Source organism: Melozone crissalis, unplaced genomic scaffold, assembly GCF_028551555.1.
Source record: "Melozone crissalis strain CALT ecotype California unplaced genomic scaffold, PUWL_Pcris_2 ptg000018l_1, whole genome shotgun sequence".
In the NCBI taxonomy this organism is placed as follows: Eukaryota; Metazoa; Chordata; class Aves; order Passeriformes; family Passerellidae; genus Melozone; species Melozone crissalis.
Window position 1 is genome coordinate 36,732,233 of NW_026535796.1, and position 25,803 is coordinate 36,758,035.

At 41.1% G+C, this 25,803-nt stretch overlaps 1 protein-coding gene across 1 annotated transcript; it reads right to left on the reverse strand.

The window, feature by feature from the left end:
- Positions 1-101: 101 nt before the first annotated feature.
- On the reverse strand, positions 102-22,696 carry GTF2A1 (general transcription factor IIA subunit 1). Its single transcript, XM_054275031.1, has 9 exons — positions 22,534-22,696; positions 15,380-15,481; positions 13,537-13,741; positions 11,153-11,217; positions 8,973-9,048; positions 7,580-7,713; positions 6,372-6,692; positions 5,375-5,464; positions 102-2,372 (listed from the first exon to the last, which is right to left on the reverse strand). Exons 1-9 carry the CDS (start codon positions 22,561-22,563, stop codon positions 2,265-2,267), a joined length of 1,131 nt encoding a protein of 376 aa, XP_054131006.1. The 5' UTR covers positions 22,564-22,696; the 3' UTR covers positions 102-2,264.
- Between the last annotated feature and the right edge of the window lie 3,107 nt (positions 22,697-25,803).

Consider the following 25,803-nt stretch of genomic DNA (forward strand, 5'->3'; position numbering starts at 1 on the left):
TATGTACGTGGGTGAGAAATATCACTAAGTTGTATGAAAACAAAGTGTTGCATAAGTAAACTGGCTTCCAATAGTATAAAAAGGAATCTATAGCTAAAGGGATGTTTTTATCCTTTTATTGGTTTGGTTGTGCAGCATTATGGGAATTTTTCTGAAGTCTACTACTTAAGACTTATTGGTAACAGACATGGAAAAGGTGAGGAAAGGAATTAGTTGGTATATTATTGATTTCCTTGCAGTTGTACATAGAAGTGTCAACAGCGGTAAAAAAATAAAATATCTGCGTTGTTCAGAAGAAAGCAAACATCAATCAGTTTGAGATACCTTGAAAGCCCCCAAGTAAAAATGCAGTCTAAATGATGATTCCATTACTTAAGAATCAATTAGAAGAATACTCAATTAACTTTTCATAAAGCTTATGAATGTAGATGGCTTTCAAACAACCATATGGCTGTAGACAGAGCCCACAGGCAGTTTCAGTCATTATCAATGAGAGAGCAGGTGTACAAAATCACAGCAATAAAATCTTCTTTACAATTTGTTGTGATTTTTCTACATACTACTGAGACTACAAATGCACTTGGAGGCAAATGAATCAGAGAATAAAAATTAAAGCAGTTGTTTCATCCTGCTGAAATACACTTGTGACTTCGTTAAATAATGTTTACAATATCTCATTCTCAAGCCAAAAATAAAGTCAGAAATCATGTCTGCTTCTCATGGTCTTAGCTAATTCAGTAAAAATTATCTTTGTTGTGTCCTTTTTTCATCAACTTTTCAAGCACCAAACAAAATGCAAAATTTTTTTGAAATGGTGAGCCACATGAACATTCCTTCCTCAACAGTTTCTGAAGTATAATGCCCATTCCCTCTCCTCATTCAGAAGTAACTGCATTTCCAAAAGCACGGTTTGCAACCATGGCCCTATGCAGGAAGAAAAGCTCTTCAACTTCTGAGAAGAGAGAGGGAAGGAGGGGGGAATAACTTTGTTGCTTTTCACAAACTGAACACAAAAAAACCCCAAACAAACAAACAATAAAAAAGGCAAGTGAAAAAGTGACTACACAAGGTTTAGTGCATCTGACTGCTCAATTTGCTGTAACCAAGACAGTCTAAAGATACTCTAACAAAATTTGTGTTCTTAAAAGCTGTGCAGCTCTCTTCATGAAATTATATGCCATCTGGAAACTTTAGAGAGATTAACTGCTGCAGGTAATTTCTGGCTGTACTTTTTAGTAAAGCAGATCTTTGATTAAGAGTTGCAGCCATGATGTTAGAATTTTTATGTGATTTTCTGTATTAAAAATTTAGTCTTTCCTGTGGGTCTGTTGAATTATGTGTGGGTGTCTGGACTACAAACATAGTAAGCAGGTAAAGGAATGCATCTATTATGGCATTACCTAGATATTGGATTCAAAAGGTCTCCAAACCATTTAAAAAATGTTTTTGTTAAAAAATCAAGGGAAACTTTTTTAATTCAGTGATGCTGAACCACCACAAAACAGCAAGAATATAATTAACAAGTTAAACAATCAGACTTTTGTGGGGGATGAGGTGCTTCAAATTTGAAAAATGCAGCCCTAGATAAAACTTAACACATGAAATTAAAGTAATTTTGAAACATAAATCATTTTACCATTTTGTAACTGCTAAGAACAACAACCTGTTTATGGGGAATGGCATTGAAAACAACAAATAGATATAATAATTAAAGAGCATATCAGAATTAAAAATATTTTCCTTATACAAGTTATTTAAAATTTAACACCTTAATTCTTACCCTTCTGTACAAAGCTTGCACGCAGTTTAAGTAAGATTCTGACCATCCTCACTACCAAAAGGAAGTGTTCAAAGCAAAGATTTGTACACACAATAAGCATTTTCAGATTAATAATCTATTAAAGGGAATAGTTCCTTCAATCAGTGGAAGAAGTATTTTAAAATCTTAAATCAAGGGCAGGGGGGACAAAGCCTTACATGCTAAATACCAGCTGTAGGTACCTGTATGTAGAATTGATAATTAAGGTATTCCTAAACACACAAAACCAGCTCCCAGACAATGCTATAGCTGCTACAGTCCATGGCTTGCTCATCTGAAGTAGTGTCTTTGTTGCCACATTTTACCTTTGTTCCAATACTTTTGTTTATTTCTGATGTGCAGATACACATTTTGATTGGAGTATATATCCAAGTCTCAACTTTTCCTGCTTTTGTTTTGTTTTTTTCCTTTTACAGGGAGTTCTTTTGTTTTGTCTTTTAAAACTTCACCATTCTGCGTCCCCAATGGCTTTGGAAAATACATAATCTCTTCCATTAAGATTCATGATGCCATCTTTGAGATGAAATTTCCATTTGTTTTTACTTCTGTGAATCTAAGAACAAGGCAAAAACATTAACCTATTACTCTGCATCAGAAATAGGTAATAATGCATAAGTAAATTATAAGGGTAAGAAAAATAAAAATAACTATTAGACATACATTACTGAATTATTAAAAATACTGAGTGTCACATCCAGTCTTTCCTTAAACTCCCCCAGGGGCAATGACTCCACCACCTCCCTGGGCAACCCATTCCAATGTTTAAACAACCCTTTCTGTGAAGACATTCCTCCTGATGTCCAGCCTACATGTTTAATTTAAAACTGAAGAAAACTGAACAAAATTCAGCCTAAAGGTTAAATTTGGCAAAATATAAAAAAAAAACCAAACCCCCCCACCACATACTTTAAGCACAGAGCAAATATTTGCTATCTATCAAAAACTGCATCTGAAAGACCGAAAGACACCAGATGACCAGATACTCAAAGAAAGCAAAGACTTTTCAGAAAGCTGAAATACTGTCCAAAAGGAAAGGTTATCATAAACTTCTGCAGACAGAACAAAGATGCAATTCTAGACCAAAGATGGTTCTAGAAGAAGTTAAAATTTTATGTAAGCCATAAAAACAGGTAACCCTGCTACAGTTTTTCCAGTTTTATCAAGCATGGGAAGTCTCACCATGTACCATTAGTGCTGTAGAAACAGCAACGTGGCACCAAACAGCTATGACCATATCACTCTACTCATTATTTCTAGTACTGCTTGATCTGTTCTCACTTTAAGCTGAAAAAGAGACAGTCAGTGGCAAAAGTTAGTCAGCAAGTAAATGAACAAGGAAAGTCTGGCCTATATACACTACTTGCCCTACTGAATGGCATTCCACAAAAATTCCTCCTCAGAAGCATTTGAGCTGCCATGAGGTTAGAAGGGAGGTCCTCAGATGAATAACTGAATAAAGATGAGAAAACACAGGTAAGATCACAGTCTCTACAGCAAAGTAGAGTTCATTCAGCTAAGGTTTGTGCTGGTTGGAGTCCACACAGTTTAAGAGCTTACTAAGGATCTGAAAAATGACAAAATGTACTGATGATACAGCCAGTTACTGAAGAGCTGCATAACAATGTCACTGCCCTAACTCATTGTATAAGAAAACAATGGTGGCATTCAAGGCACATGAAGACAGTAACAATGGGGAAAAAATCAATTTCAATTTACACAGACAATAAAAGTCGTGGGTTTGAACTAACAATTGCAAGTCAAGAATTAGATTCCAATGCTCTAAGACTTTCTCATGAGAATATCAGCTCTGTGTCCAGTGGGGCCAAAAACATAGACAAACTAATGCAGAACATTGCCACACCAGAAAATAAATGGAAGTGTTACCTGTGCTCCTCCCCAAACCTTATCTACCCTTACAAGTAAGATACAGAAAAATCAAACAGATCTGCAGAATGAAAGTAAGAGCAATCAAATATTTGAACAGCAATCAAACATTTGAATCAGGTACAAATAAAGTGCAGCTCTGATTTCAAAAGACATGACTGAGGAGGGTTATGATCATCTGCAGTACCATAAAGAGCACCAAGAAAGCAAAAAAGACTCCTTAGAACTAGAACGTATCATATCAAACTAGTGAGTTTAAAAACGAGATGATCCTCCACACAATACATTTCTAAAACTTCTTGTTGCAAGGCAAAATTTTCAAGGGTTCAAAAATAATCAAATTGGTTTCTAACAAGTAGAGGAAAAAATTCTCTGTTGGCCATTTGAAAAGAAGGCACTTTCTCTTCCTCAAGAGACAGTTCACAGAGGGATGTTTGTAAAAAGCTCTACATGAGCATGGCTACATGTCTGTTCTTGTCTCATAGTTCCAGAAGCACCCACCATCAGCTGATGCAGGGCACAGGGCAGGAGGGAACTGCTCAGATCTAAGCTGATCCTATACATTTTAGAGACAAACTGAATAGTGATTTCTTGAAAAGAGATGAAGTCCTTTCAGAGTATGTGACACTGGAAGCTAACAAGGGACACTGCTCCCTACCAAGTTCCCATTCCTAACTTCTAAGAGGGTGAGGATTTCAGAGTAGTTCCTGTTGCTCACTTTCAGCAGCTCCCAATAAGCTTTTCTACCTGCTGTTCTGAGGTCCCTCATTATTCCTTACAAATTGCCTCACAACAGTTTTGGATTACAGTCCAGAGAAGACAGATGGCTGGGATGTAGGTCTTAAATTCTGTGTTGAATCTGATGGCAAGTCTAAGCAGAGTCTTGGCATAACTGAAGACTTGCTAACCCAGTCATTCTTTGCAGCACAAGAGCTTACAGGTTTTTTAACCCCTGCTTTAAAAAGGATCCCTATTTGTTGTAGCCCAATTAATCAAGTACAGCAGAAGGAAAAGGAAAAAAAAAATCCACATCAAATAATCTGTGTACTACCTCAGCCAAAAGATTCTGATATCATCAAGACACATTTAAAAAGTTTCCAGCACAGATGAATCCAGGGAAAATCGGATCCCCTGTAATGACTTGTAAATTCTTGCAAGACAGTTCAGCAGAATTTAAAGCAAAACAAGCCCAAGCATTCCACACTGCCATTTGATATAGCACAATGCATAGCACAGAAAGAGTATTCTCCTCTGGTAACCATCCCATCATCCAGAAGAGATATTTTTAGTGATCAAGGAACAGTTTTCCACAAGTCTAAATCCTGAGGACTACTTCTTCTGTTTATAGCCACAATAAATGTACAAACCTAACAGTTCACCTCTCCTGGTCCCAGAAGACTGCCCTTTTATTAAAGGGCATAAAAAGACACTACAAAGAAAAAATAAAATGCAGCCAATTTTTTCTAAGCTTTACCTATTACCAAGTTTAGTACAAACATGGTACACAAACCTGTTTTAAAAACAATAGGTAATTCTTACATTTCCACTCACATTATAGTCTGTATAGATCTACCTGTACTTAATAGTTACCAAGTTACTACTTAAAAATTATAATTTGATACTAAGAACAGAGACAGTAAAACTCTTTGATTGTTTTCTGTACAGATTTACCTTATCATACTGGCACACAACGACATTTTCTGTATCAAAGAGTTCTTGTCCTTCCTCATCACTCACGTCATCTTCACTGTTCAGAGGCTCCTGAAAGAAACACATGCAAAAAGTTGTGATGGCTGGCAAGATTAGAGGTGCTACTTCAATTATTAGCATGAGGCGACAGCGTTGTCTATGAACTGCAGGACCCAAAATGCAACATTAGACTTTCCAACAGAGTGCTGATGCCTCCTACCCTCCCTCCTGAGAAGATACCCTTATGAACTTTAGTCTGGAACTTCAAAGTCCAGGCCAGATTCTAAGCACTGCAGCCTTTTAACACCACAACTATTCCATTCTTGCTCCTTCACTGTAAATGATCATGCAAAAACATGCAGATTTTTATTTTTGTAAAGCATCTAAGTGGTAAGAGCCACTGGCTGAAGTCCAAAACCAACCCAACTCAAAGACAAAATTAGGCACATGCTATTAGGAAAAGTATGCCTGTTCCTGTCTCCTTATTTTATTAAATCCAGGTAAGATGTGTTTCTAGAAGATGCTTTATAATAAAATTTGAGTTCTCAAGCTTGCTCCTGTGAAACAAAAAGTAATGGAATAGCCAATGAGATACAAGTAGACCACATCTGTTGGTCCCATCACTGAACCAAATGCTGCTCTCCTTTTTGTCTATCTTAGCACCCTGCTTTTCTATACACTTGGTCCCAAGCAGAGTTGACCATTTCTGTTTGCTCATGAAGGTTATATGACTTCATGACTGACGTCTCCATAACATCAAAAATATTCCTATTGAAGTGTTTAAATGGTGTTGGTCACAGCTAATTCTTGCTGTGTCCCCCACATCCTCCCCAGCTGCACTGCTTTGCTAATATACACAATTTCCACAACTCAGTAAGGGTATAAGTTATATTCTCAAAATTACTGAAGTAATTGTATTATTTGATATAGACAGTTTTCTTTAAAATACCAACAAAAAAAACCATAATACTACGTTTACCTCTTCAACTTGGCCATCTTCACCCCCATCTTTTTCTTTCTCTTCCTCTTCATCATCATCATACTCTTCTTCCTCATCATCCTCTTCTTCAGATGATGTGTCCCCTGTTCCATCAACTTGGAGAACAAGTGGTGCTTGTGGTTGTGCCTGTTGCTGCTGTGGCTGCTGCTGACCAGCTGCAGGAATCTGTGCTTGAGCTGGTGTAGGGGCAGCCACTGTTGTAGGTATAACTTGAGTTTTATTTCCTGTAAACAGGATCTGCTGAGGCTGAATAATCACTCCTGTCTGCTGGGAAAGCCCTCCAGGGAGAGGAGCCAAAACCTGATGGAATATCACTGTAAGTACTGTGGCTGCTAACGTGACAGAGCACCACATCACAGACTCAAAGGAAACAATTAGAGCATATCAATCTGACTTGAACTAATTACAGAAGAGTTACAAATATTCCACTTATATCAGGCACATAGTTTCAATTTTTATCCCATACATTCTTGCACTACTTGTTGTTAAATTTTCTGCATTCTGCATTACTAAATTTAAGAAAAAAATTTAAAAGTCTGTCCATTCTAAAACATGAGGACTACCACCACACCTGAGTTCCAAACACAGCACTGGAATGTTTTAATTCAAGCAAAAGATTATTTTAAGAAATGTTCTTTATAAAAAAATTCAACTCTTCACAAATTGTTAGTCATTCTTAAACTGTTCAACTGTGCCAATGTGACTTTGTGCTAACGCAGTTTCGACACACAGCTGACCTTATCAATGAACAACAATCTTCCTAAAACATTGTATTTACTACTGAAATAACCAAGGAGTGTCAGTTTTAGGTATTTTATTCTGTGTGTGAGGTGACCCAGAATCATTTAAATTAATTTAAAAGTATGTAGACAACGATTATGCGCATAATATAACTCATCAGGGATGCACACAAGGAATTTTAAACTGCAGCCAATCAACATCTGGCAAGAATAAAAGTGACATTAAAAACAACATTTCAAGATTGTTCTTTATAGAAAAAAAAAAGCCCCACAAAAAAACAACCAAAAAATCCGTGTCATACACTTGACACAACCTTCTCTTTTTTTAAATTATACTGTTTCTGAGTTTGTGTTCTAGTTCAACTTGTTCACAAAAATATAGTAATTAGTAATTACTATAAGGTTTTTTTCTTCCAAGTGTACCTATTAAAAAAAAATCTCCTTTACCTGCTGAATAACAGGTGCTTGTACTCCACCAGGCTGCATTTGGGGTATAACCTGCTGCTGTAGAACCACTGGCTGTTGTGGTTGAATAATATACTGAGCTCCATTTGCAGTTCTAACTACTTGGAGGATCTGGCCTGTAGTAAAATAAGTATCAAATTAATCAAATGTACAAGTTCACTTTTTAAATTGTGTTAGTTTAGAAGCTCGTTTCCTGGACAAATACCAATGGCAATTAAAAGAGAGAAATGCTAAAACAATTCATCAGTGAAAAGACAGTATGCAATTCCAGCTGTGCCAGAAACAAAGAATAGGGTTGTTTGCCACCTAAATATGATCATTTGTTTTTTACATTTCTTATCAGAAAGGTGAAGTAAGAAGAGACAAGAAATTAGATAATCCTGAACTTTATACATTTCCCTCAGATGGATCTCCTGCTCTCCCTTCACAGCAAAATGCAAAGTCCTATTTACCGAAACAGTTAAATGTACCGGAAAGAAGGGACTTCCCCAGCCCTAGTCTAAGAAATTACTACAAATGCTCAAAATTGAATTATTACTACAAAAGTAACAAATGTAGGCTGCAGATTATTCTGTGCCATAACAAACATAGATGCACTTCCTTAGGACTGAGAGGATTTTGACTTTTAGAACAGCTGAACACTTAAATTTTATTTCAACTATATACCATTAAACATTATAGTGCTTAAAACAGAAGGGTAAAGTCCCAGGTGATCCTGGTGAGCATAGGTGAATTACTCCAGCAAAAGCAGCAACTAGATCTAGAAAATGAAATTTCCCAGGCCTTTCTTTACTTCCAGTGCAGTATAGAGATATAATCAGGTTCATAAAATCAACACAACATGAAAGAACGTGAAATATCAGATATGCTGTTCATCAAAGTAACATTTAATTATATTCTAAATGCTTGGCATAACAGTATTTAGAAACTATAAATATGAAATAAAGCTAGAATTGCTAGCAAAATTCCACTTTGCATGCTTAGCAGGCATGAAAAACCTTAGGACATTACCCTTCTGAAGTCACAGAAGCAGTGATCCTACTTCATAGTAGCTCAGTACCTGAGCTTGGATCATGTATCACAAAGCACAGAAATACACAAAGGGGAAAGACAGCAACATCAATCCCTGTGCATCTAGAATTTCTCTAAGTGGGAAAAACCTAGACAGATTCTAACCTATAACACCATTAGGGCAGGACCACAAGATTCCTAAGAAAGTCAGTGAGCAAAAAGCACAGGAATCAAGTAAAGAGACTGCACTACCTTGTTAGGGTGGATGGCCAGATCCTGCTTTTTAGCAGTAAATAACAGGAAGTAAGGCACAGAACGCTTCCCTCTTAAAACTATAGCTTGTTCTCAATATTAAGACAGTTACCTGAATTTGTAAGTATCTGCTGAACTGGAGTAACACCAGCAGGGAGAGCCAACGTAGCTGCAGTGGCTGCAGCACTCTGAAACACAGGAAAGGCGTTTTAACCACCAACGTAATATCGACAGTGTTTCATCCCACAACACGCTGCCTGAACATACCGAACTTCTTATTGCCATTTACGGTGTTTGCACACAAGTTCCTGCAGCTATTGAAATGAAGACATTTCAACTGTACATCACACTACATAAAAAAATTATTTTATTTTCCTTCTCTAATAGTAAGAAGACTGAAGCAAAATCACTAAATATCACACCCTAACACAACTTGGTTTCTTGCTTTATCTGCAAGCTCAGCAGATAAACCTCTGCCTTCTCTGCTGATCTACTAAAACATCACAACACTGCATTGCTCATGTGGCAACTTCTGTTGGATTTTTTCAAAGCAGCTAAGGCTATGGGCCTACAAATCTGAAGGAACATAAGGTACTGACTGAAGCAACAATTGTGTTGGCCTGCCTTGTTTTCACAAGGCACAGTAACCCAGGTTTGCACTCTTCTTCAAGTCCCACATCACACAGCTCCTCTGAGTGAACCTGCACATACTGCATACTGACTGTTCACAGAATGACTGATTTTTTCTCTCAAGACAGCTGGTTCAAAGATAAAGTGGAACTATCAATGAGTACTGATTTGAACCTGCAAGGAAACAGAATTTCAACACAATTGTGGGAGCTCCAAACACAAAAAACTGTATTAAGTCCTTAATTTGCAGAGGATGATGGACTTCTCTAGAAGCCTCTCCATTTCAAGGGTCCCACTTCAGCTGCCATGGAAAAGGCTACCTTCCCCTACTGTAAGGGAACCATGGCCAATTATTCTTTGTTACTGAAAGGATTTAAACTTCATTACTGGGTAGAATGCATATTTCCTGTTTAGAAGAAACAGGATCTCCCCATACTGTCAATAGAACAGCTACATCTCCCAAGATTAGAGATCACCACACAAAACTAAAATATGCTCTATGCATCCTCACGTCCCAGACAAACACAGATGAATGAATTCTCATTCCTCTCTGCCTTCCAAAATACTCAAAGTCTGTCAGATCCACTCTTTCATATCAACACAAATGCTTCTAATAAACAGTATTTCCAAACTGATTGTAACTCTTTGCTGAACAGTAGTTCTCTGTGGTAGACAAAGCATCAACATTTTGACAGCAGTAGAGTTTAAAAAGCTTGGCATTGTCATTTTTTCTATACCCTGAGATAAATGACACAGGACAAAAACACATTTAATTGTTGGATTTGTAAAGTTACAAATCCCTCTGAAATGGTTATCAAATGTAAGAAAAAGGTGAATGTTTATGTGCTCTTGGCTTGTAGGTAAATCATACTATTCAAGTAACAAAGTTCAGGCTCTTTTCTGTAGCAAGATCAGCAGCAAACAGGAAAGTAAGAGAAGGCTGTTCCGCTTCAAAACTTGCTGCATCATGAAACTTTGCTTCATGGGCTTCTACCATAGAAGTGGTAAGAATGTAATGAATTCTGGTCATAATACACATAATTAAACTTATACTAGGGGTTATCTTCAAAGCTTTGCAAACAACTTATTTCTCTTTAAATTAAGCCAGGGCCTTTAAAGCAAGATAAGATAAGCAATATTAACCTCTAGAGATACAGAGGGTCAGACAACTATACATGATCAGAGTCAGTTCTATATGCAGTTACATAATTAGTGAATGGAATTAATGTGACCAGCAAAGATCTATGTGAAATGCTAAATCATCTCTCATTTAACATAAACTGATGTTTCAGCATATTAATGCTTTTTTCTGCATCTAGAAAATACATTATGTTTGCACCAGTTACTGGTGGTGTATTGGTATATAAGCATATCATCATGGAGATTCATACCAGCAGTATTCCAATTTCTGATTTTAAAAAAGCTTTGGTTAAATATATTTAAGCAGAGGATCAAAGTAAGCCCTAGATTTGTCAGAAGTCATACATCTCTGCTCCTAGACTGTAAGTGCAGCAGCAGAACTCAGAAATGTGGCAGACGGGTTTGCCAGTGAGCCCTAAATTACTTTTAAGCATCTGATGACTAATAGAAATTTGTATTTACTGTTTAATCAAAACAATTTACATAATGACAGTATAAGCCTGTATAAACTTCTTCTCTTACCATGCCTGATGCATTCATATGTGGTATCAGCTTGGAATCTGGCACAATAACCTGCTGTTGAGGTGCTAGAAACAAAAAGAAACAGAGTTTAGCGAAAAATACACAATCTGCCCAAATAACTTCCAAGCCAGAACAACTTAGAAATATTATCACCTAAATGTCAGCTGAGCTTCACCACAAAACCAAATACTAAGCAGTCTCTGGTCTTAGTAAGTTTTACTTTCAAGACAATACTCAACTGCAGCTCTGAGGGGTGTTATGACTACTTTGCCTTTACAGATCTTACTTCAAGGGCTTCAGTTACCTATTCTGTATCTAGGTAAAAGCAAGATTAAAAATGTATTTCTGAAATTAGAGGTATTACTGAGATGTTGATAAAATTTACGATGTTCAATACCAGAGTTCTACAAAAACAAAAAGCTAACTCTTAAAACAGACTTAAGCAAGAATTATTCCAAGATGAAGAGTAGCAGGATGCTGCAGTTAGCCTGAGCTATGCACAGTCAGCATAGCTTTAAGTTCATGATCTTCACTGTCTTCTGAATGCAGCAGAAGCAGCTGAAATGTGATAAACCACCTCTCCCACACAACAAAGCAGCTTTGGTGCACTAAAGGAAAGGCTAGCTAAACTATACCAACAACCTGTTGATCATCTGGAAGTGCATATGGCCAAGTTTATGGAACAAGCAGGTTGCCACTGCTATTATCAGTGACAGTAAACTTCAAAATGACAGCAATTTGAATTAATTTGTCATTGACAAACTGTTCTCTACCCAATCCTTTAAACAAATGACACTTAAGAATATTAGGAATAAGAGTTTCTAGGAAAGATTCTAGGGTAAGAAGCCTCAAAACCTGTAGAGAGATCTGAGGGCACCTCCAATTTTCAGGGAAATGAAGGAGGGCAAAAGATTAAGGAAATCTCATGAACCTGTGGCAGGGCCACAGAAAGGACAGCAGGAATCACCATATTGATCATCCTGATCCCTGCCTGGGACTGCACCAGGTCATGTGAAGAGCTACTATACCATCTCCACCATGGAACAAGGAAGTAAAGTAATTCAGAAAGCTGCATCTCTGTCATGGAAGTGCTTTGATAACCTCATTTCATTTAGTCTCCGTGCTGTTATTTAGTTGTAAGGCGCAACAGTGGGCAACAGTAAATCAGGCTGCAGCGCGTTAGCAGGGGAGGATGCGGCTGCCCCGGGAGCACAGGAACCCCGCCATGTTCCCGCGCAGGCACCGCGGGCCAGCGGAGTCGCGGCCGCTCCGCCCAGGGGCCGCCAGAGGGCGCCGTGAGCGGCCGCCCCCGCGGGGGCCCCGAGCCTCTGAGGCAGCCGCCGTGTCTATTGAAAGACTTTCGTCTCAAAATTAACTTTATCCCAACGCACAAAACTATTTATGTCTAGCCAAAATAAAAAGTACTCTAAGAAGAAAACAACAAACCAACACCCATGTTTCCCTCCCTGTGAGAAAAGTGTCACAAACCAACCACAAAAAAACCAACGAGAACAACATCATGGAAAAACTGATCACATCAGCTCTATACTGTGTTGAACACGTGGTGGTTGGGTTTTGGCTGGTTTTGGGGGGAGACAGTGAAGGATATCAAATAGTATCTATCTTTCGTGCCTATGATAACATAGGTTTTCTGATCCATGACATCTGACAAGAAGACTGAAGTCTGTGACTACCACAGATAAGTATTTTATGTCACAAATTTAATACACTGAAAACTCAATCAAGCCTTTCATAGGTGGCAGATATGCTTACTCAGCATATATGCAGTAAAATCCAGTAGTATTTATTTCAGTTTTCAACTGAAATTATAACAGCTGAAAAAATTTTTCATTAAATTATTAATGAACACATAAGACAGTTATTACAAGAAACAATACAGTTACGCCTAGCTAAAATACACCCTGTACATCCACATGTACACAATGTGCAATCTTTTAAGACCAAAAAAAAATCTACATATACTCAGACTATTATAGAAGTATTTTTCATGTCCTAGCATTGGGTGATGCCAACCAGTAATGGTTTTTTGAAATAATTTGCTCCTAATGACATTACCGCCTCATGACTAAACTCTCAATTGCTTATATTGGCTTGAACTTAGAGCTGCTAATGGAGTTTTGAACACTGTGCATTCTGAAAGCATGTTATGTTACAGATGACCAAGAGAAGAATCCAGCTTTTTCAAAATCTTCTAAAGAATATGATTTAAATACCAAAACACATTTCCCCCAGCTTTCCTGAGCCATTGAATAGAGGCCAAGTAGAAAGACAGGAAGTTAACCACCAGAGAAGCATCCAGCCCTAGATTTAGAACATGCTAAGGAGCTGGACTAACTTCAGAGTGTTTAGAGATGAAGTCTGACCTTGCTGAGATGCTGGAATAAGGACTTGCTGTGGCTGAGACTGCTGCTGCACAGTCTGCTGCGGCTGAGGTGTGTGATGGTGGTGATGATGATGCTGCTGTTGCTGCTGCTGCTGTTGCTGTTGTTGCACCTGCAATAAAAGCTGCTGCTCTTCTGAATGGAAGCCATCTACGGCCTTAGACTGCATCAGCTTGTTCTCCCACAGCTAGTTTGGAAAAGGAAACAAAAAGATCTGTGTATAACTTTTGCTCTACAGGATTTGTAACAATTTAATGACAGCACTCCAAAACTGAGTTTCACTGTTTATTTTGTGCAAAAAGCCCAGAAAACCTTCAGGCAGATACAGATAAAAGATAACTTCACAGAGTCAAGAAAAGGAATTAAATATCTCTCTCCAGTCCAAGATTAAACTTCAACATTCTTTCTTTCTTCCAAGTGTGGAAGATTCACCACAACCCTAACAGAAGCATGAATTGAGATAAACTGGTAACTTTAAGTAAGACTTTAAGTTTTCCATTTTCCTATATTCCTTCTTTCTTACCTCTTTAATCACAAAAATAATTCTTTATTACAGCTTTCCTCAAGCCATTTTTCCTTGGACCTCCTCAATAACATTTGCTAAAAGACTACTGCCTCCTACAACAGAAGCTACCAGCATACCTAAGATAATGCCTCTCTACCATCATTTATACAGTTTCTACCACAATATCAATATCAATTCAGTTTCTCCAGCTCTACAGTTCTTTATGTCAGCTGACATGTCATCAAAGGACAGACACAGATGCAAAAAAGCAGCTCTTGTAAAAAGAGCAACAAAGAGTATTCTGTAATACATTAGAGTCTAGAAGACTACAGGCACTCAGGATTCATGATTTCAAAATCTGCTTAGGGCTCCTTTTCAATACTTCATTTTCCTTCTTGTCTCTTTCCTCATTAATTTTTTCTGACATCACTTGCAGAACATATCTGTGACACAAATACCACAGCTCTTTTTTTATAGCTCTGTGTTTCCACCAAGACAGGTCATGGTGTCATGGAAAAAGTCTTCACCTGTTTGTGTCTAGACAAATTCAAAATTTGTTTCCCACTCCATCCATTTTTTAATACTTAAAAAATATTGTCAATGTGGGATACCATGCTCACTGAAGAACATGATACAAAAAGTCATCTGCTTTCCCAGTTTCCTTTCTTTTCGCTGTTTTGTTTTGCCATTTTTTCCCTTCACCTATGAAGGGCATTTTTTACTCCTGAAGAATTTGAAGAAAGCTACAGAAGACCCACTAGAACTCAGGTTAACACCCTGCCTTTATTATGGACCTTTGATTCAAACCCACTCCATGTAAAACAATTCTGAATCAGAGCTTCAGGCAAGCATGATGCATACAGTGGGATTTATTACATAGCAACCTCCCAAATGACAACACCTTTGAAACTACAAACCATACATGCAAAAATCTGACCATGTATCTAACAATGCAACTCTTCTTCAGAAAGACAAAAACATCAAGACAACATCAAACAGGGCAGGCATTTTATTTTTCCTGCAGAGAAACAAAGAACTATGTGTCTCTAAAACAAACATTTTTCCCTTTTTAAAAAATGCAATGTTTTGGGGATCAAAGTAACACTGCATTCTGATGACTGCTGTCAGATTAGGGAAAATAACAGGGTGAGCAGATCTACCTATACAACAGTGCAATTCAAATTATACGGGGATACAGATATGCAGATTGCAGTGTTTAATTAACTAAAAATTAGTACTTCTACTGTGAACAACAGTAGTCAGATTTGGAAACTAACTGCTGTATTGGTCTATTAACAAAAACTTTTAAGTTCAACTTACTGTTTTGAGTTCCATGAGAACTTGTTCATCCACTCCTTCATCCAGAAAAACTTCTCTGACATCATTAATGACATCTTCAATTACGGACCTGTACAATTTAGGCTTTAAAAAAACCAGCAACTAGTCAGCACTGTTTTGAAAAGAATCTGTCACTTTAATATTAAGATAAGATTTCCCCCCACAAAAAACTGCATTTCAGAATACACCACATGTTTCCAAGTGACTGAAATATCCAGGAAGGTATAAATCAGGAAGAGCAGTTCAAACAAGGTGAAATGGGAAAGGACTGCTCATGATATTCTGTGACAACTACAGCACGAGAGTAGAGTACTCATGAAGAGTATAATTTAAAAGAGACAAGGAGATTGTTTTCCATTCAGTTAATTTGTTTTCTGCTTGAAAATGCAGATGCTAAACACGCAAAAATGCTGAGATGAGTGCAAAATGCATTAAAGAACATTTGAAGTTTGAAAGTATATTAAAGACAGGAAAAGAAACTTGTTAGTACTTGCACCAAGTATGGCTTAGAATGATCTTGAGCTGAAAACCACTGAAGGCTCAAAAAATGGGAAGGATTCCTGTGAATATCCTGTTCTTCCTTACATACTTGTTTTCAGAAGCTCCTTAAGATACTAGGTCAGACAGACTTCTGTTTTCAACCACTACTCATGCTTTTACATTCTGCACTTTTCATGGGGAAATATCAAACATATGCTGTTATTATTATACTGCTTTCACACCTAAACTATGAAAAAAAGTAAACTGTCAGTTCATTTTAGGTTGCCAAAAGAAGTTCTGGAGCCTCCATTCCTGCAGACATTCAAAAGCCATCTAGACATCATCTTGGGCTCTAGCTGGCCCTGCTCATGCAAGGGGGTTGCAAAAAGACCTCTAGAGGTCCCTTCCAACATCAACCATTTTGTGAACTTCAAAATGAAGGTACAATTTAAAATAGAGAATGCCAACATTTAACATTATCAATTAAAACACAACACTTAATTCATAAAACCACATGGGAACTGCACTATGCACATGCTGTACCTTTTAAATAGTACAGCTGAGACCTTTCACTGTATGTATGAACTCCAATGGGATTTTGGCTAGGCTTAAATATCTGTGCTATCTAACTGCAAGGCAGCCCTACAAGCTGTAAATTATGGTTGATAATCTTGCAGCCTGCAAACCACATATACTTCACTGCCCAAGGTTGTTACTTGGCCTGTGAGCACACCAATTTTAAACTGAGAAAGAAAGTAGCCACAACTCTCTCTAAACTGTCATTCTCCTCAGCCTCAGTGCCCAGCTCCCTTAAGCAATAAATCCCGACTGGTGCCACACACATCAGATATGTTGTATATATGGAAAACAACCATCCTGTACCAGTGCAGTGGGTTTGTACTCCAGGAAGGCTGAGCCTCCAATGCACCAAACACAAGCAGATAGCCCAGAGGTGCAAGAACTACACAAATGTACTTAATGCACTGAAGCATTTATTTTATACACAGACATTTTCTTCATGTATTCCAGAAGTGCTGAATTTGTTGCAGACATGCTAAAAATTGTATTTCACATGTTATAGAATTGTTATGCCTAAATTATGGAAAAATGTAGGTAGACTAGTAGCCCATGATTTACTAATCCAGGGAAAATCTGAGTGGTCAATAAGCACAAAAAAGAAACTGAGTATCTTTACTTTTAGATGTAGAGGGGGAAAAAGGGAAAATAAAACTTGAGAAAATGCATAAAGTTTACAAGGGAATAAAAGAACATATCTGGAACCCAGAAATAAGAGTCTGATGGCTGCCTAGTGCGTTATGCCCTTACTGTTTAAAAAGGCTCTGCACTGGGGCATGCTCAAGTTATTTTTTTTTGTTACAACCCCTGCCCCAGCCCCTTCCCCCCCACCCCCCCAAAAAAAGAAGTAAAAACAAAAATAAACCAAAAACATCTCAACAAAACCCAACATACCACTCGATGTACTTATCACATTTTAGCTTTAAAACAGGCTGCTGCAAATCAAGTAGCTGAAATGTTATCATTCATCCTTTTATTACTGGTTTTCAAAAAAAAAAATCTACTAAAATTTTCTGGCTTCAAGTAATAGAGGAAGTTGCCATCCTTGACAACTACATTTACAGCAGCTATATCCACAACTTAATTTCTTCAAAAAAACCAAAACATACCATAGCACATACTCTCTGATCCAGGTTTGAAATACTGCATTAACTGAGTTTATAAACATTGAAAGAGACTTTCAAAGCCACACTTCTCTTGAGTGCTAGTATTTTAAATCTGTGTAATAACTCAGAAATACCAAGCCAATACCTTTAACAGGATTATTTTTCTACTTAATTCATAACATGCAAAAAGACATTCTACTTAATAACATTAAGTCCTATTATTTCTATAATTAAACAAATTGCATGAAGCTTATACAATTCAACTAGCACGGAAACACTACTTAACCTATTCCATATATTGTTCCTTATTACATTTAAAAGCATCTGTTCCTTAATGCCAAACCACATTCTGCAAATAAATATGCTTAACCTCAAGCATGTGAGTTACTTTAAGTCAAGAGAACTACCTGTATGCCTAAAATTACAATCAAAATTCCTGCAGGATGGAGGGTGCGTTTTCTCCTTTAATCCTCATCTCCCCTAAATTACCTATTAGGTTTACTTTTCTAATAAAACAGATTTTACACAAACAGGCCCTAGAAATTTCCACCAGTAACTACTTCCTCCTATGTCCAGTCAGGTATTATTGTAAGGTTTATTCACAATGCCTTCTGAGTCTATAAAGCCCTAGAAGAAAGACACCAACATTCAGGTACAACAAACTGACTCCACAGCCCAACTGTCTGCATGAGAATTTCCTTTTTTCCCTAGAGAAATAAGAGAAAAAAACAAATTCAAGCAGTTATTGGTGTCTAGTGTCCAGCATTAGCTTAGCAAGAGCTCAGAAAGGCAGGTTAAGAGCAGAGATGTTCACTCTGCCATTGCTGACACAGGATCCTTCTGCACTACTTCCAACAGCCCAAGCTGGCAGGTGAGTGCCCCAAAGGGGACAGTCCTGCAGGGCTGGAGTGAGCTGAGTGACATGTGGGTTACCCAGCCCAGCAGCAGTCTGTACATACACCTGTCCTTCTGCAGGAGCCTCACAGTGCACTGGATCTCAAAATGGGTCAGAATTTTCACACTGGTTCTAATCACACAGTAATAGACAAGATACACTCATGGCTCTGTGATTAGGAGGAAGAAAAAAGAAAACAAAACATGTGCATGCTTATAATGAAACAGTGTCTGTGTGATTTTACCTGTACACATTTACATAATACTGAGAAATACCCTCTTCACTTGAAATTCTCTTTTGTACACTCCTACTGAACATCCAGCCTAGGTGGAACATCTCCCATACTGGGGGCAGCAATGCCTTCAAGAGACATTCAGAGTGGAATTCTGCAGAGAATCACAGAATGCTCTTTTCCTACCTCAAAGAGGCATATCCAGTGAAATTACAAAACAGTCTTAAGTTCCAGACTTTAAAAGAAAGCACACTGTACTGCTTTTAACATACACTAAGTGTTAGGTTTAAGCAATATTTATACGATGCTGAAGCTGTTTATATAAGCCATCTAAGAGTCTGAAGTTGAATGACAAAACTATTTGCATACACTGCTTACTCAAAAAACAAACATGGCAATACAATTACTGAGTAAGTCTAAAGATGGCATAGTAGGTGTGCTTTCCAGTAAGTTTCTGCATTCAGTCAGAGAAAGCAATGTGAACAAATGGAAACTTTAAAGATTGCTATTAAAATAATTGTGCTTTCATCTGGTTTATATTAAAGTGCCTCCCTCATAAAGAGTACATTGCTGTAAATGTCAAGCTCTTTTAAGAGCAAAATACTCAAATCACTCTTCCATAAACACTATTCCGAGCACTTACTACAGATTAAAGACAACAACTAAAATTCCTGATTTATTAGATACAACCACAAACACATAGAAGAAATCTGGAATCTTATTATTTCCCCCTCCAGGAACATAAGGGAATGATTATATTTTACTTTCTCTTGTGCATCTTGAAAAGAAAACTCTTGAGTATGGTGACACTGCTACATGCAACTCCAAATCCAGGAGCAACCAGCAAGCTATTTTAAGAAATGCCACATGCCTTTGGGGGCTTACACTTCCTACATTCCTTCCGCTTCAAGGCTACAAAAACTGCAGTCCTCTGTAATTATTATCACAACACTTGGGATTTCAGCAATGTGGATTTCCAATAACCAAGATGTTATGGAGAGACAGACCACAGGATGCTCTGTACATTTGACAATGGTTCATTCCTGTTGCCCCTGCAGCTCTCTCTGAAACATGCTAAACTTTCTCCCAGCTGTGCAGTTGCCACTGTAAGCTGGCCAAAGGCAGCCAGCAGAGAACACTGTAAAGTGTTCTACTTACACAAGTGTTCAATTCTAGTCACAATTACACCAAAGATGTGCATAAAAAAGTAACATATATAATCTACACTGTAAGCATTAAGATTTGAGTTTTTATGTTGTTCTGGACTTTTACAAATGTATTACCTGTATCACCCATAAAATCTTATACTATATATAGCTGTTAACATCTATTATTTGTCCTTTATTACAGAGAACAGATTCCTAGCAATTCAGATTTGATCAGATGCTGATGTGATGCCATTGACACATTAGGCTCCTAGTCCAGCTCCTAAAGTCACATGGTTGCAGCATTTAAAAACGTTCCTACTCATCTCTGGCAACCCTTGGCTAAGTAATATATTTCCTACTACTGAATGAGCTCCAACTTGATAAAATTGTACGATTTTACTACCTAATTGAAAATTAACCTAAAGCATACCTATCTGAAGCAGGCTCATTTTAAGCTTGGCTTTCACTATTCCAAACATTGACACCTTTCAAAAGAACTTCCAGTACAGAATTACAGCGAAAGAAAAGAAGTCTTAATAAATTGTTGAGTCAGAAATATTTACAAGTTCTCTGGAGATTATTCAACATATATATTTTTTTGCAATTCAGTACTACCTCAGTCAAGAAAGAGAAGAAAAACCTCTAATTTAGTACACAGAAATAAAACCTTTTCTTACAATAAAACCACAGATCGGTAAGTTCATAAACAGAAGGACAACTAAGATTCAAATCACACACATTCAATATGCATCCTCCTGAGTAACTGCCCTCCGTGTAACAGCTGACTACTTTCCTAGTTTTCTGATACAAAAGCTGACAAAATATCAAATCAAAGATGTTTCCTTGCAATTGCATAAACCTAACTCACAAGCATGTCTCTAACCTTTCAGATCAGGAAAAGAAAACTAAGACACTTTGCGTTTTCTATTGTATATTTTGTAGTATACCAAACACTGTAATGAAACTAAGTAGTGAATATGCCAAAACCACTGCTTCTGCCTGGAATGCAATAAAATATTTGTACACTTTAGGCCCCAGAAACACACAAATCATTGAGCAGCATCTGCAGCCCATGACCCACGAATAAAACTTGAATATTAACTTCACTTTTGGGGAGACAGCTGTAGTCAGACCTTGGCAATGCGCCATAAAATAAATACCACAACTCTCCTTGATACACTGGCTAAGAACCGTTTAAACACTGCTTTCCCCACGCAGCAGAAAAGCTACTTTGAAGACTTCACAGGAGCACAGGAACGTGTGCGAGCTGTACGCCAAGGACAAAAAACCCCAAACCCTGAGCAAACAAAAAATCCCACAGCAAAACCCAAAACCAACCAAGCAAAATAAATTATAAAAAAAAAAAATTAAAAAAGGTAAAAAGGGTAGAACAGATTCAAACACAGGAGCAGATGAAAACTGTCTTTGTGCAATGCGTAGAAGCAGAAGAAAGCCCATTTGCACGGGCTAGGAGACAGCCTCGCACCCGCAGAGCACGGCCGCTCCGCAGCCCGGCGGGGAGAGCGAGCGGCGGGCACGGCCGGCCGGGATGCAGGACCAGCCGCCCGCCTGCCTCCCAGCCTCCGCCGCGGACGCATGCACCTCCCAGCCCGCGCTCCGCGGCTCGCTCCCTATTTAAAGGCTGATGTGGTGTTTAAATGGAGAGGCGGTGACGTGGGGCTGGAAAGCACCTTCCCATCCTAGCAGAGTCTATATTAGAGAGCGGCAATAGCGCTATATAAACAGGGCAGCCACAGGGAGGAGGAACACAAGGAGCAGGGAGGCAGAAAGGCAGGGGGAAGCCATGATGGATCTGAGAGCCACAAACAAGGGGGCCGAGCCCGCCGCCGGGACGCCGGGTTTGTCTCCTCCAGCGCTTCGGGGCGGGGGTCGCGGCCGGGGGCGCGCCGGGGAGCGGAGCGGCGGCCGGGGGGGCTCGGTGGCAGCGCAGGTCTGTGTGACTGCTTGTTGCAAACCTCTGTGAGTACAAGTGCAGCAGCGAGCCACCCGCCAAGGTGCAGAAAGCACGAGAAGGGAACGGGGGAGAGGTTTGGGGATTTTTTTTTTTGTTTTTTTTTTCTTTTTTTTTCTTTTCGTTCTCTGTTTTTAAAATAAATACTGCCTCGCTCGCCAGAGTTGAAGGCTTTCACTCGGCTCAGCCGATCCGGCCGGAGTGGGATAAGTGCTTTTCAACCATCGTCTCCTTCTTACAAAGCAACATAAAATGGCTCCAGCGGAGCCCAGGCGGGCTTCCCCGACACCGCAAAACCGAAACCTGGCTCGGGCGCCCCTTCCCCTCGTCTCGGGGCGGGCGTTAGCGCCCGCGCTCCTCCAGCTCTCGCCCCTTCCCCGGGCGCCTCCCGCCGGCGGCGGCGGCGCCCCCCGCCCGACGGCCCTTCCTTCCCTTCCCCGCCGGACCCCCGGCCTCCCCGCGGGGCCGCCCCCGGGCCGCCGCCCCGCGCCCCCACCGCTCCGCTCCCGCCGCCTCTCTCCCCGCCGCCGGGCGCCACAAGTTGGCTGCCGCCGCGGGGGCGAGGCTGCCCCGCGCCCCCCGCCGCCCCTGCCCGCCGGGGGGCCGGGACCGCCCGAGGCGGGCGGCGGGAGGGAAGGGAGTGCGGGGGAGGGGGCGGCGGGCCCCGCCGGCCACCTCCGCCCGCGCTGCCCCCGGGGCCCCCCTCGCCCCCCGACCCGGTCCTTACCACGGGGTTTGTGTTAGTCGAGCTCGCCATGTCCCGAGCCCCCCGGGACGCCCCCAACCGCGGGGGGGGAGTCGCCCCTAAAACAATAAACCTGCCCGGCTGCGTCCCCCCAGCGCCCGCGCGTTCCGCCCCGGCTGACGGGCGGCCCCGCGGCCTGTGCCGGGCTCGCTCGCGGCCCCGGGGCTGCAGCCGCCGCGCTGCCGCCTCGCCCCTTTATATAGCGCGAGTCGAGCGCTGCGCGAGCGGCCGGCGAGCGGGGGACGCGGGCGGGGGGGTCGCGAGGCACCGCGAGAGCTGCCGCGAGACCGCGCCGGGACCGGAGGCGTCACGTGGGTCGCCCCGCCCCCGCCGCCATGACATCTACCGAGGCGGAAGTGGCTGCGCGAAGCGGGGCAGTCGGGCCCTATCGAGGCGGAAGTGGCTTCGCCTCTCTCCGGAGCGCTGTCCCCGCCGGCAGGTGATGTCACGGGGCGCGCGCGGCAGGCGGCGGCGGGGCGTGCCGTGGTCGCGCGCAGGACGGGAAAACGGAATCATTTGGTTTGGAAAAGATCTGTGAGACCATAGAGTCCAGTCAATGACCGAGCACCACCGTGTCAGCTAGACCAGGGCACTGTCACCTCCTTAAACACCTGCACGGATGATTATTCCAATCTGGGCTGCCCATTCCAGTGTCTAATCACCTTTTATGTGAAGAAATTCACCCTGATGGCCAACCTCAACCTCCCCTGTCCTCCTGCCCTGTCACTGGTTGCCTGGCAGAAGAGGCCAGTCCCCACTTGGCTGCAGCCTTCTTTCAGGTGGTGGTAGAGAGCAAAAACCTGAGACTCCTTTTCTCCAGGCTCAACACCCCCAGCTCCCTCGGCTGCTCCTCATCAGACTCCTGCTCCAGACCCTTCCCCAGCTTTGTTCCCCTTCTCTGGACGACATTGAGGTCCAGCCCCTCAATGTTGTCCCTTAAGTGAGAGGCCCAGAACTGAGCACAGAATTCAAGACGCAGCCTCACCAGTGCCAAGCGGAGGGAGAAGATAAACACCCTGGTCCTGCTGGCCACACTACTGCTGATACAGGCCAAGGTGCCATCAGCCTTCTTGGCCACCTGGGCACATCCCAGCTCACATTGTGCTGCTGCTGACCAGGGCTGGGCTGTGGTGGCCATGCCAGGGCAGGGTGCTGGGAGAAGGGCTGGCAGCCCTCACAGAGAAGGTGGCTCAGGCCCTGCTGTCCATGCTGAGGGTCACAACCATGCCAGGTGCTGCAAAAATGAACATGCCTCACCTCAGTCCCCGGGAGGGTGCTCCAAGGCAATTAAAAACCACAAGTAATCACTGCAAGGCAGAGATGGCTCTTCTGGGCCCACAAGGAAGGGGTTCTGAGCCCTGCTCGGCGTTGTGAGCGCTGGTGCTGTCCCTCACAAGCAGCTGTTAAAGGCTGCCCCGGCCCAGGTGCCGCTGTTGTAGGCAGTGTGCCACCATCCAGGCTGGTAGCTGAGGCTGAAGATGGCCGGGAAGAGGGACAGAGCACAACCTAAGAATTTACAGCTGTCCTTCCTCAGGGTCTCGTCAAGGCCCACAGGTGCTTACCGATCTGCAGCATTGCTGCTTTTAACAGTTCTTCATCGAGTCGGTGGCAACAGAATCTCCCATCTGTGCAAAAGGTTGTCAGAGCTCTGCCAACTGGCTTAATTTCCATTTTCCACTATTTATTGTCTTTTCTTCCATTCCCTCTTTATCCTCTTTCTCTATGGTAACCTATGAGAGGCATATAATATGGGAAAATCTTCTCAACTCTGAGTATTGTTCCATCGGTGTTGACCACTCCCACCTTCACTCAGTCCTTAGCATAACTTGTGAACTCCACTCAGATCCCCGCCAATAACTCACTTGTGTGAAGTCCTCTCAAGCATAAATGAAAAATAAAGTTGAATTCTGACTTGGTGTACACAAGGCATAGTAGGTTACATCTCTTCAACAACTGTGTTGGTGTAAACTACATTTGTTATGTAACCTTCAGCCCGAAGTCCTCTCTATTAATTAGCCCTAGTAGCATGTTCAGGTACTCCTGTCTGGTATCATTTGATGGGGAGGAGTTTGTTAGTGGGTATAGTGGGTACAGGAGGCCTTCCTCTCCAGTTCCTCCAAGTCTTTCATTTCTGCAGTAACACACGCTACCTTCCCTGCTGGAGTGCAGACTTTGTATAGGGACATGACCATGGTTTAGAGTGGATCCACTAATTAAATCAGTATTCACTGTGCACATTGCTGGAGCCCTGACCAAAATATAGCATAATTTACAAAGTTCTACCATTCTCACCTGTCCCACCTCACCTTTTTGCTGGAGTTTTCCACCTGCATAGCACAGCCAACAGGACTGAGGAGGATCTGCCCACTCTGCCCTAATTCATGGTCTGATGAATGAATTACAGGGACTGATTGAGATGCTGGTGTTACTTGACTTCTGATACCTCTGATAGGAATATCTTAGTCTCTTGCAAAAAGTTTGTACTTCACTGTGAAACAAAACTGCCAAAATGACTGGCATGTTAACAGGGAAGAATCAGGAGGAATCACTCATATCCCTTTTCTCCTCAAAACAAGGCATTGCTTGGCTACAGTTTCCTGCCCTGTAACCACCTCCCAGTTTTTCAGAGTGGCTTACTAAATAGTTAAAAAAATTTATCATTTGGGCATGTTAGCAGTACTGCCTCAGACTGGTGTCATGCTCCTTTCCATATTTCATAAGACTGCCTTTGCAGAAAATAGGACTTGTGTGCACAGCCCTCTCACAGTTTCTCAGGCACTAATACCCGGTTGTAGCAGAGCACTGCAAACCCTTGAGCGCCTCTGAAGAATATTGCTGTGAACAAAATCAAGCCCTCATGAGAAATGCCCCATTGAGTAAGACTAATGGTCCATTTAATTCCCAGCAATTCAGCTGCTGCTTGGGGAGCCAAGCGAGTTGGCCACTTCCTGAAGTCTGTTCACCCTGGCTGCCTGCTCTGTGGATGTCAGGGGATTCTACTTCATTTAGCATTTTGTTCAACTGGAATAGCACACATGCTTGTGTATATTGCAGGAGCAATGCTGATAGTCTGGGGAGCATCAGAAGGCATAAGCTACAAAACAGCATTGCTTTTATAGTTATCTGTATTTATCAGCATTCTCCTTTGTTTGCTGGGCAAGCACGAATCTTCCTAAGTTTGTGTGTTACCCTGCCTGTCATCTTTCTCCCTGAGGTTTCTAGCACTGACAACTCAGGGTGGCTTCACCAGGT